At 41.2% G+C, this 12,194-nt stretch overlaps 1 protein-coding gene across 1 annotated transcript in view; it reads left to right on the top strand.

The window, feature by feature from the left end:
- Nucleotides 1–1,215: 1,215 nt before the first annotated feature.
- SELP (selectin P) overlaps nucleotides 1,216–12,194 on the top strand; it is a 33,739-nt gene continuing 22,760 nt past the window's right edge. Inside the window, 6 exon segments of the mRNA XM_020974667.2 lie at nucleotides 1,216–1,529; nucleotides 5,584–5,653; nucleotides 8,243–8,632; nucleotides 9,528–9,635; nucleotides 10,380–10,568; nucleotides 11,162–11,338. Of these exon segments, the coding sequence (XP_020830326.1) occupies nucleotides 1,527–1,529; nucleotides 5,584–5,653; nucleotides 8,243–8,632; nucleotides 9,528–9,635; nucleotides 10,380–10,568; nucleotides 11,162–11,338 (937 nt within the window). The 5' untranslated portion in view covers nucleotides 1,216–1,526.

The following is a 12,194-nucleotide window of genomic DNA, read 5'->3' on the forward strand; positions in this document are numbered from 1 at the left end:
TCAGGAGGACCTGAGTTCCAATCCGGCCTCAGACACATAACACTCACTAGCTGTGTGACCCTGGGCAAGTCACTTAACCCCATTGCCTAGCCAAACCAAAAAACAACAACAACAAAAAGAAAGGAAAAGAAAAGAAAAGAAAAGTGCATTACCCTCACACAAAATGGTACCCTCAAGGCTCAGAATGTGAATTATAAGATCATCAATTTCAGAGCTAGAAGACAAAGGTTATCTAATCCAACTAACGCTCTCATTTCATAAAAGACAAAATGAGGCGCCATAAATGCTAGCAAAGGTTTTATACATGGCAGACCTAGGATTAGAACCCAGGTCCTCGGACTCGAACCCAGGTCCTCGGACTCCAAATCTTGCATTCTTTCCACAGAGCTACCCACATCTCAACAACCTGTCAACCATTTTTTCCCATATTGGTCATTTATGAGTTCCTCTTCCCAATCGTGTTACTAGAGATGTTAAGCATTTCATAAGAGCCAGGGCAATGTCTGGCACACAGTAGGCACTTCATAGTTGTTGATTTGACTACAGAGGGAAGTCCAGGTGATATAAAGACAAAAGTAAATACAATAAATATGTAATAAAAATATAATGTATTTTGCTGTGGCTGCTCAGTCATTTCAGTCTTGTGTTACTCTTCATGACCCTATTTGGCATTTTCTTGGCAAAGATACTGGAGTGGTTTGCCATTTCCTTCTCCAGCCCATTTTATAGATGAGGAAACCAAGGCAAATACTGATAAGTGGGCTGTCTAGGATCACACGGCTAGTAAGTTTCTGAGGCTGGATTTGAGAAGATGAGTCTTCCTAACCTCAGGCCCAGCACTCTATCCACTGTACCATCTAACTGTCCCATAGAATATTTTAAATATACATTAAGGTATACTTAGATAAATTAAAATATATGTATTTTAAAGTATAATGTATTGAATGATAATCAAATACAATAAAAACCTATTTGAAAAATAAAATTACCCATTACCCTCAATCTGGATTTCTTCTCTCTTTTTTCCCAGAAGTATGATGTGTCAAGATGTCAATGTTGTACTCAACAGACACTCTCCAGAAATCCCAACACTGAGAAATTGCATACAGACTCACTATTATTAGCAGTATGTTTCTTTTCCAAGGTCATGCCCTGCATATGCCAAAGATTTTAAGGCAAAAGGAAAGAGGATGCCTTTGAGAGATTATTCCTGTTACTTCTCAGGGGTCTATATTATTCATCCTTGCCACTAGCTTCCCCTCCGCACCCCTATCCCCACCCTGATCTCTGGCTTGGCTATTACCTCTTAGCCAACTCCGGTGAAATACCAAAAGTTCTGACTTGTAGCACTGGCCAATAGGAAGGGAAAGCGGTGAATTTCTGAAAAATTATAGGAAGTTGGGGGTTTTTTTCTATTTTCTTTTTTCAAACAGCTTGACCTTGGGAGGAGGCAGTGAGATTATAAGTAGCCGGAGCAGTGAGAACAGAAACAACCGACGAGACCAAGCAAGGTCTGCAGAAGAGAGATGGTGAGTCCAATGTTGTCTTTTCTTGTAGGAAATGCATTGTTCTGACTGGAGGTTGGGAAAGTGAGGGGATTTCTCAGCCAGGATGACTGAGGAGTCACTAAACGTGAGGGAAAGTAATAACGATGCTATACATTGCGTACAGCACTTCTTAGCTTCCAGAGTGACTCGACACCCTCTCATTTTTCCTTTCAATCACTCTGTGAGATGAGCAGGGGGCTTCATTTTGTCTCCATTTTTCCAGATGAGGAAATGGTCTCAGGGAGCTTACTTATTTCCCTGAGGATCCCAGACTGGCAGGTGGCAGAGCCAGAATGCCGGGCTTAAACCTAGGACACCTTTCTCTCTCTCGTTCTGAGGCTGCCTAATTTGTTCTGCCCATATTCTCAGCAAAAGCGCCAACCAAGTGTCTGGGATGATTCTCCTCAGTATAGTGTATGGAGTTCTGAGTGGCTGTATAGGGACAGAGCCCAGGCTGAGTGATGTCTCAGTCCCAGCTCTTCCCATTCCGCCGCCCAGAGCGGCAGCATCATCTACTTGCTACACTTCATTTCTCTAATATTACAGGCAGTGGGCCAAGGTCTTCCAATGCATCTGGGGCCATCTCTAGTCGTCCTGATCTATGTCTGGCCACTGGACCCAGATGGCACCAGAGGAGAGAGTGAGGCTGATGACTTTGCGCAGCCCTGCCTCACCTAAATCCAATTCACTTGCATGTCATGGCATGGTCCTCTTTGAGAACGAAGGACAAACAACAAAACCAACAGGCAGCCAGGTGGTGTCATGGTGCATAGAGCACCGGGGCTGCAGCCAGGATGGCTCCTGAGTTCAAATTCTTCCTGAATTAAAATGTGGCTTCAGACAATTACTGGCTATGCAACTCAGGACAAGTCACTTACCCATGTTGCCTCAGTTTCCCCCTAGAACCACCTAGCTGTCTCAGAACTATCAATAGATCCAATAAATCTCCAAACCAGTTATAACATCTGTGCTTCTCTTTTCTGACCTGCCCCTTCCATCTTTCTCTCACCTCTATAGGTTTGTTTTCAGGGATTTTCAGGAGGGAGAGTAACATAGCTAATAGCTCTCTCCCCTTCCCTTCTCTGCTATAGGATTCCCCCGTCAGCACCCACTCCCAACCCCAGCCAGGAATTTTGCTGTCAGTATCATTCTCTGTCCTCTCCTTGATCCTCTACCTTACCAACTGTCCTCCCACCCCCAAAAAACTTTCCCCAACTCCCAGAGATCGCAAAGCATCAGGAAAATGAAGAATAGAGGTTCTCTAAAGCAGTAGAAATAGTCCTGGCTCTGGTTCAAATCTCTCTCTTTCTCTCTCTCTCTCACCACATGCATACATACATACATACACACACCCACGTATATATGTGTACACATGTAGTATATACACAACTGTATACATGTGTATGTGTGTACAGATACATACACATATAATACATATGTACATATATTCACATACACACACACACACACACACACACACACACTACCTTTGTGACTATGGGCAAGCCACAACTTTCCTGGATCTCAGTTTCCTCATCTAGAAAATGAAGAGTTTGGACAAGATCTTTGAACTTATCCTTCCAGCTTGGATCTGTGATTCCACAATCTTATTCTCATAGGATCCAAAGCAAAGGATCTTGCCGTGCTAACATTGGCTCAATAATGCCCAAATAAGACAGCAGGAAAACTAAAACCAATAATCTTTGAAACCAAGGAACATATAGTTTGGGGAGTTCTGTGAATTTTAATATTCTCTCTCTCTCTTTTTTTTTTTTTTTGCTTTTTGGTGAGGTAATCGGGGTTAAGTGACTTGGCCAGGGTCACACAGCTAGTAAGTGTTATGTGTCTGAGGCTGGATTTGAACTCAGGTCATCCTGATTCCAAGGCCAGAGCTCTATCCACTGTGCCACCTAGCTGCCCCATTTCTGTGAATTTTAGATATATGTATTGAAGAGGGAAACCTAAATATATTTGTTAGCTTAACAGGATGTCCACAATACCCAACATCAGTTTTAAAAGCTACTTAAATCATTTGATAAATACCTAGATTACTGTCCTTACCCAGATCCTTTCTTTGTACAAGCTTAACGAAAAAAAAACATTCCTTATGAGAGCCTGGTGGCTAATGTGGATTTTATATTTTCCACAATACTCAAAAGTGAGTTTTCCCTTCCTCTTTCCTTTTTCTCATTCATATATTCCAGTTTGGAATTTTGAGTCAGGAAGACCTGAGTTTGAATCCTGCTTCAGACACTGAGTCAACCTTGAACAAGTCTCTTAACCACTCAGCCTTGATTCCCTGTAATGTTTCCTCCAAGGACAGAGAGTATGACTTTTTTTTTTTGGAGGAAATTGGGGTTAAGAGACTTGCCCAAGGTCACATAGCTAGTAAGTGTATGATGCTGGATTTGAACTCAGGTCCTCCCGACTCCAGGGCTGGTGCTCTATCTACTGCATCACCTAGCTGCTCCTGGTACGACTTTTTTTTTTTCTTTATGAAATGAATTTCTGTATCTAAATCCCTAAAGCAAAAAACGCTTGGAGAGTCCTGAACACTAGTTTTATCTCTAGGGGAAGCAGTCGTGTGACCTGAGGTGAGTTACTTAACCTCTTTGTGCCTCTGTTTCCTGGTCTGGCCCACTGAGATAACGACGCACAATTCTATCCTGCTTTTTAAAGTTCACAAAGGACTCTCTTCCAGGGCTCTGAAGGATAGATAATGCCAGTATTATTTTTATTTCCATTTTTGTGACCAGGAGATTGAAGCTAAGTGAGATTAAATGAGTGGCCTAGTATCTGGCATGTGTTTGAAGTGAGGAGTAGAGAGCTGGCCTGAGTTCAAATCCGACCCCAAACACATTCTGGCTGGGTCACTGTGGGCAGGTCACTTACCTGCTCAGTGCCTCTGAGCAATGCTAGGTGGCGCCATAGTGCTTAGAGTGCGGGCCATGGAATTAGGAAGACCTGAGTTCAAATGTGACCTCGGACACTTTCTAGCTGTACGACCCTGGGCAAATCACTTAACCCTGTTTGCCTCAGTTCTCTCATCTGTAAAATGACCTGGAAGTGGAAACTGCAAACCATTCCAGTGTCTGCCAAGAAAACCCCAAATAGGGTCAGGCAGAGTCAGACTCCACTGATTGACTAAACAACAAGGAAGCCTCTAAGTAACTGACTCACTGAGGTACAGAGCACATGCCAATTTGCATAGGTGGAGACAATTTCCACACTAGGGAATTCCCTGTGCAAATGAAATTACTGGTCTGGATCCAAACAAAATAAAAGTCTACATCTTAAAGTTCAGAGTCGGGTTGACAGTGTGGATTCAATACTTGATCTGGACGCACGAGATGTGAGTCCTGAAATCCCACCCCAGACGCTTATTAACCGTATTTCATCTCTCCAGTTCTCAGTTTCCTCATCTGTAACTTGTTAATAATAATAACGGTGGTGCTCCATACCTCATCGGGAGTTTGAAAAGAGAAAAACCTTTTGTAAAACTTAAAACCTTTTGTAAATAAAAAGCTTTAAGAAGCTGAACTGTGAACTAAGACTTTTGGAATACCCTGTTTAAAGTTCTTTTGCATTAGCAGAGGAGTACAGACACCCGCCTGAAGGACAGAAGTGGTATTAAATATACTAATAGTTCAAAGGCGATTTTTATGCCACTTCTGGTTTGATTTCAATTAGATTTTGAGCCCTTGAAGGAAGATGCTCAGGTCTCCTCTCCCCTGTCCTCTATCATGCCCCATCTGAAATCAGACTCTTTGGGCAATGTCAATGGACCAAAAGGTTGTGGGATAATGCTGATCCAGAGTGACTTCTTACCTAGATTTAGATAAGAATTGATTCTGCTTAGTTATTGAGACATAGGTTTAGAGAGCTGACATGTCAGAGTTAAATTTGGTAGTTAAAAAGTAGAGGCCTGCCCAAGAATACCTTACCATGGCCCTGGCACCATATTTAGCATCCATGCCCACAAGTGTTGTTGATTGAATATGTGACCTAAAGAGAAGGTTCCTTTTCTTGCTTTCAGGTTTACTATCTAGAAGCCTTCAGGGATGGGAGATTTCAGAGGACTGTCTTTGGCACTGCCTTGATCTCTGGTAAGTTTTAGCATAGCCCTGTCCCCAGTCCTGGACATTTGGGACTAAGCATGGAGTCAAGTAGGAGAATTCAGAAAAAATGAGAGGTAGCTATTGCAAGAGGAACTGATTCAGGCAACGATTCCTAGTAGGGAGTCAGAGGCGGAGGTGGATCTAGGGTTAGGGTTATTTTCATGGTACAACATTCAGAAATTGCTCCACAGCCTAAACCTGGGGTAATCACAATGGTGGCCTGAAGATCTGGGGGCTGCCTGGAAAGAAGGCTTATAAACAGGAAAAGGAGATGTTTCCAGGCCTGATTACCTTCATTGTTCACCTCTTCCACAGGGAGCTGGCCTCCTCTGTCCCTGGGATAGCTTCCACTAACTTGTGCAAGACTGTAGACATTTCAGAGTTATCAGTCCTTACCTCATCTGATCCCTCTCCTTCTAATCTTCTAAGGATCAGGAAGGATTAGTTTAATTTCTTTCTTACAGATGAAGAAACATATGCAGAAAAGTTAAATGATTTTCCCAAGAAAGGCAGCATAGTCCTGTGAAAACATCGCTGGACTCAGAACCAAGAGATCTGAGTTCTAGTTCTGACTCAGATACTTATAAACCACATGTCTTTAAGTAAGCCATTTAATCTCCTTAGGACTCAACAGCCTTGTAGCTGGGATGGGCAACAGAGGTGTGAATTAAGTGATCTCCAAGGTCCAAAGTTCAAAGATTCTCTAGTTTTATACAAGTATATTATTATACAATATATATGTACAATTACATACAATTATACAATATATACAATATATCATATATACAATATATACAAGTATACAAGCAATTCACTAAAACAAAACAATTTTGCTTCCTGCTTTGAAATACAAATGTTTCCATCTGTGTTCCATTTCATGTATCAGTCCCACTGAATGAAGTGTATAAAATCTGACTACCACATTTGGGGACTATAAATTAAGTAATGATGAGCCCCTTGAACCACTCCTGTATCTTTGCCAAGAAAACCCCAGATGGGGTCACGAATTGTCGAACAGAACTGAAACAACTCAACAGCAGCAAAAACTGAATGACCTCCTTGAGGTCAGGTTCAATGTCTTATGCCTTTTTATATCCCCCATAACACCTGGCACAGTGCCTTGAACAGAGATGTTCAACAAATAATTATTGAATATTTAGTTGTTAGTTTAGGTAGACCTACCTTTATATCTTTGTCATGAGGTTATATGAAATCATTTGGGTTTTCCTATTTTTGAAATGTAAACTTCTCTGTATCTACTTATGGCCCCGAAAGGATCTAATCAAGGTGGGGCTTCTTGCTTAAAACAAAACAAAACAAAATATGAACTTAGCTTCATATCCACAAAAGCAGGATTCCTTAACTGCTAATGTATCCTCCACTTTGAGACATTGGCCGTTTCTGGGCAAATAAGATAATGTTTCCATTCTGATTTAATTTAATTTATTAGTTACTTATTAAGCCCTGGCTATACGTCAATAACTCTGCTGGATGCTGGAGATACAGAGATGGGAAATAATACTGTCCTTGCCCACAAGGAGTTCGGAATTGTATTAGATGTTCATCTAGGTCCCTTCTAACTGTGAAATTCCATGATTCTTTGAATGTAGAGGGAGCTATGACCATGCAGAAATATCTATAGCAAGGATAATGATAATAATAATGATACCTGAGATTTATATAAAGCTTTTAACTTTTAAAACTGCTTGATGTATATTAACTAGAGTCTCACAACCCTATGAGGTAAGTACTTCAGGTTTTTTGTTTGTTTTGTAAAACCCTGACCTCAGACACATGACACTTACTAGCTGGGCAACCCTGGGCAAGTCACTTAACCCTGGTTGCCTCACCAAAAGGAAAAAAAAAATTCCATCTTCTACAGAAAGTCTTTCCCCAACCCCTTTTAATTCTAGTACTTTCCATCTCTTGTATATAGTTTGTTTTTGCAGATTTGTTTGCTTGTTGCCTCCTCTACTCAATTGTGAGCTCCTTGAGGGCAGGCGGCATTTTTTATCTCTTTTTGTTATCCTCAATGCTTAGCACACAGTGGTAATTAATTAATGTTTATTGACTGACTGCAAACATAAGCAAGTTGCGTGTTTGTGTTCTCTTAACTTAGGAGGACAGGAAAGATTAGGATGTCATAGATACAGGGAACTCTTGGGTAAAGGATGTCCCTCAACAAATGCGAGTTGGCACTACCCCTGTAGTTTATGGTCATGGAGGATTTCCTTGGTGTTAAATGACTTCTCCAGAGTCACAGCCAATATGTCTCAGAGCAGACCTTAAACCCTGATCTTTCTGGATTTGAGTGTAACCCTTTACCCACTAAGCCATGTTGCCTCCCAAAGTAACTCTGCATTGGTTGCTTTAAAAAAAAAAAGGATAATGATTTTTCTTCAAATTGTCTACAGGGTGTGTGTTGGGAGAAGGGTTATGGATATTTTGATTATTAATCTTTTGGAGACAAATTCTCTTGACTGTCTACAATGTTCTGTGTACGTGTCTGTATTTCTATTTATGGTTCTGCTCCCCCTCTTTATATATTAATCTGCTTCTCCATTTTCTCCACATCAGCTCTGATTACTCAGATCCAAGTGGTAGCCTGGACATACCATTACAGTGATCAGAAGTCATATTCGTGGAATGCTTCTCGGAGATTTTGCCAGACGTATTTTACAGACTTAGTGGCCATTCAGAATAAAAATGAAATTGCATACCTCAATGAATTTTTGCCCTTCTACCCTGAATATTATTGGATTGGGATCCGGAAAATCAATAATGTTTGGACCTGGGTGGGGACCAACAAGACCCTCACAAAGGAGGCTGAGAACTGGGCAGAAAATGAGCCTAATAACAAGAGAAATCAGCAGGACTGTGTGGAGATCTATATCAAGAGAACTTTTTCTCCTGGGAAGTGGAATGATGAACCATGTATGAAAAGGAAAAGGGCATTGTGCTATCAGGGTAATATTGTCTATTTCCTCGAAATTTGGTTTGTTGGGTTAAAAAAACAACTGGTTTCTCTAAAGTAGCAGTAGCCATTGTCCTTGCCTGAAGGGAGCTTATAATCTAGTTGGGGAGCTAAGCCATAGGCATAGGAAATGATAGTCATTTGAGATATACAAGGCATTAATAATGCTATAAAGACTTTTTGAACAGATATCAAAGACAGTGTCAGAGATAAAATTTGAACCCAGGTCCTATCTACCTGCATTATATTACATTAAAGTCAGATACACTCTTTAATTCCAACCTGGTTTTCCAACTAGCACAGCTTCTACAACTTGAAGCAGGGAAAGAGCTCGTAGAAATCCAAAATCCCAGCTTGTAAACTTTACTTGATTAAAAAAAAGTAGAACCACCTGTTATACTGGAACTAGTACCCTCTCTCGCTGCCCACAGAACAGGACACTGAGGTCAAATACTATTGTACATTGTCAAACGGAAATGACGATTTTTCTTTGAATGATCAGCTTTAGATGATCAGAGGAGTGGGGAAGAGGGGAAATAAGGATTAGAGAATGAAGTTATTTGTTTAGGCTGTTAGGTCATATGTTCTTTTCCCAACATCCTTCTGGAACAGGCCAAGACTGAAAACAGTTTTGTTTTAAAAACAAAACAAAACAAAACCTGCCATCCATTTCTTTCAACATAGTCTTTTTTCTCTGGTAGAATTAGTATGACTCCATGAAGGGTCATTGGATCTCGGGATTCCCCCCTATCCCTCAGCTATGACTATATAAAATGGGTCAATCCTGTCAATGTAATTCTTGTATTGGAGGCTCCTGTAATAAAGAATACACCCTTTTATATCTCTTTCACAAGTGCTAATGAGTCTAACCTACCTGCACCCACACAGCCTCCTGCAAACCTTTCTCCTGTAACCAGCATGGAGAGTGTATTGAAACCATTGGAAACTACACATGCTCCTGCTACCCAGGATTTTATGGACCAGAATGTGAATATGGTAAGGAGAATCTTCCATTTAATTCTATTTCATCCACTATCATCTCCTACATCAGTAGCGACAGGCAAAATACCAGGAAGTCATTGATGATGGAGAATTACTAACGAGCAGGAAGACTGGGCTCAGGGCTCCTTACCACATTGTCTTGCAAAATGTCACTCGACACACAGATTTGACCCAAAAGAGCAAAATATTTTATAGTTACAAAAGACATTTTTCCTTCTAGTATCTCTCTTTGATTTGAAAACATAGATTAAGTAAGACAAAAAGAAAAGGGAAAAACAAAGGAAACAAATGAAAGGGATCACTTTCAAGCTAATTTTGCTCATTTCTCAGGCAATAGCCCACAGCACACTTTGAAATGATTTTTTTTAAGTGACAGGGCTAAGAAAATATGTATGACAGGCTAGCAAGCTGTAGTTGAAAGTCAGTGTGAATAAAATGGTCCCAATTATCTTGTTTTTTACTGGGCATGTGATTTTGGTGTAAGTTACCTCTCAGTGAAGTAATTCCCTTCCAAGTCAACAATTGCTCTTCATCTTTTATTCTTAGACCATTGCCTAGAGCACTGAGAGGTTAAGTTACAAGCCCAGGGTCACACAGGGTCAAAGATGAGACCCGAACACAAGTCTTTCTGATTCTGAGGCCAGCTCTTTATCCGTTATGCCATGCAGCCCTTCTGCTCTAATTTTGTATTATCTTTTAATCAGGAATGAGTAGTTCTGACGCTGTGTTTTCCTATAGCCATAGAGTGTAAAGAACTTGACTTCTCCCCTGGCAATATGCACATGACCTGCAGCCATCCTCTGGGAAATTTCTCCTACCAATCCAGATGTAATTTCAACTGCACGGAAGGACATAAACTGAATGGGGCAAGCACGCTGGAGTGTTTAGCTTCTGGGGAATGGACAGCTGAGATCCCAGAGTGCTCAGGTGTGTAGCTTCCATTTGCTTCCCACTCCCTGAACAACTGGAACTTAAGAGATGACTGAGCTTTCTCCATCAAACCAGGAGGAGTAAAAGGAATATAGTCTACAAACCATCGAGTCATTGACAGCAGTTATTACATAAGATCAATAATCCAAATCAGCAAGAGAAATGTTTATCTGAAACCAGATAGTATACTGGACTTCTAGTGGGATCTCATAAAGGTTAAATTTAGATTCTCAAGCAAAAACTTCAGAATGGGACTCCTTGATAAATATTCATTTCAAAACAAATTGATCTCTAACAGAGAGGAACCTCCTCTGAATTCAATTCCCATAGTCTGTACTAGCATCTTACACATGAAAGGTGTTTTGCTAAATGTTTAGTAGATGAATCAATGAATTATAACTATATTGATATCAATCTACCCAGGGTCCCTAAAAGGCACATTAAAAAAAGAAGGGAGTTTGCAGTCTTCTCTGCCTACACTTACACTTACCCGTCCATTTCCTTTTAAAGCGCTCCAAAGGTTAATAGAACAGTATGTAACTTCCAAGGGACCTATATAATATGATCTCTCACCATTGCTGTTTCTTTAGTCACTGAGTGCCCAACCTTGAAGAGTCCTGAAAGAGGGAATATGAACTGTCTAAGGGAAGACGTTCACCCATCCAGCTGTAGCTTCAGTTGTGAAGAGGGGTTTAGACTAAAAGGAGAAGAAGTGGTCTGGTGTACAGCATCTGGAACCTGGACAGCCCCAGTCCCACTGTGTGAAGGTGAGTGTGCGACAGCCATGGAGATGCAACAGCCCATTGCAGATCTGGATGACACTGTTGAGTGTGGGCACGATCTCCAGCAATGGAACCTGCTTCTCTATCTGCCACTCAGCCACAGCCTTGAATCCCATGGCCCTCTGGGACAGTGAGAGGGTGTCTGGCTTTAGAAAGACAAGAGCCTGGACATCATGGCAACACATAAGAAGAGAAAGAGCTAGAGCATCCAGGAGTAGAACGTGGGAAAGTGCAGGAGGAAAAATCACTATATATTCTAAAACCTTCAGGCTACCATGAAGAAGGATTGGGACTCTAGGCTCAAGCCTGTCCAGATGTCTCTCCAATTAGTAATAAAGCACTTAGATGGTGCTTTAAAGTGTGCAAAGTGCTGTACAGCTATTATTTCATTTGAGACAACCGCCTTGGGAGAGAGTTGCTATTATCATCCCCATTTTACAGATGAGGAAACTAAGGCAAAGAGAGGTTAGATGATTTGCCCAGGGTCACACAGCTACTAAGTATCTGAGTCTGGATTTGAACCCAGGTCTTCCTGACTCCAGGTTCAGCGCTCCAACCACTGCATTATCTAGCTGCTTGGTTCTTGTAATCTCTGTTCCCATAGGAGATACTCCACCTCTGTTCTCTGCTTAAATGTATAGTTTTTCTTTTTCCTTAGCAATGATCTGTTTACTCTTGCTTGTTTCGTATAGCCATGAGTTGTTCAGACCTGGAAGCCCCCAATGGAGGTGCCATGAACTGTGTATACTCACATGCCGTCTTTGCATACAATTCCACCTGCAAATTCTATCGCAAACCTGGTTATAGGGTGCCTGGCATTGAGACATTTCAATGCTTGGCA

The sequence above is a fragment of the Phascolarctos cinereus genome, unplaced genomic scaffold (genome assembly GCF_003287225.1).
Source record: "Phascolarctos cinereus isolate Bilbo 61053 unplaced genomic scaffold, phaCin_HiC Scaffold_5;HRSCAF=322, whole genome shotgun sequence".
Classification (NCBI taxonomy): domain Eukaryota; kingdom Metazoa; phylum Chordata; class Mammalia; order Diprotodontia; family Phascolarctidae; genus Phascolarctos; species Phascolarctos cinereus.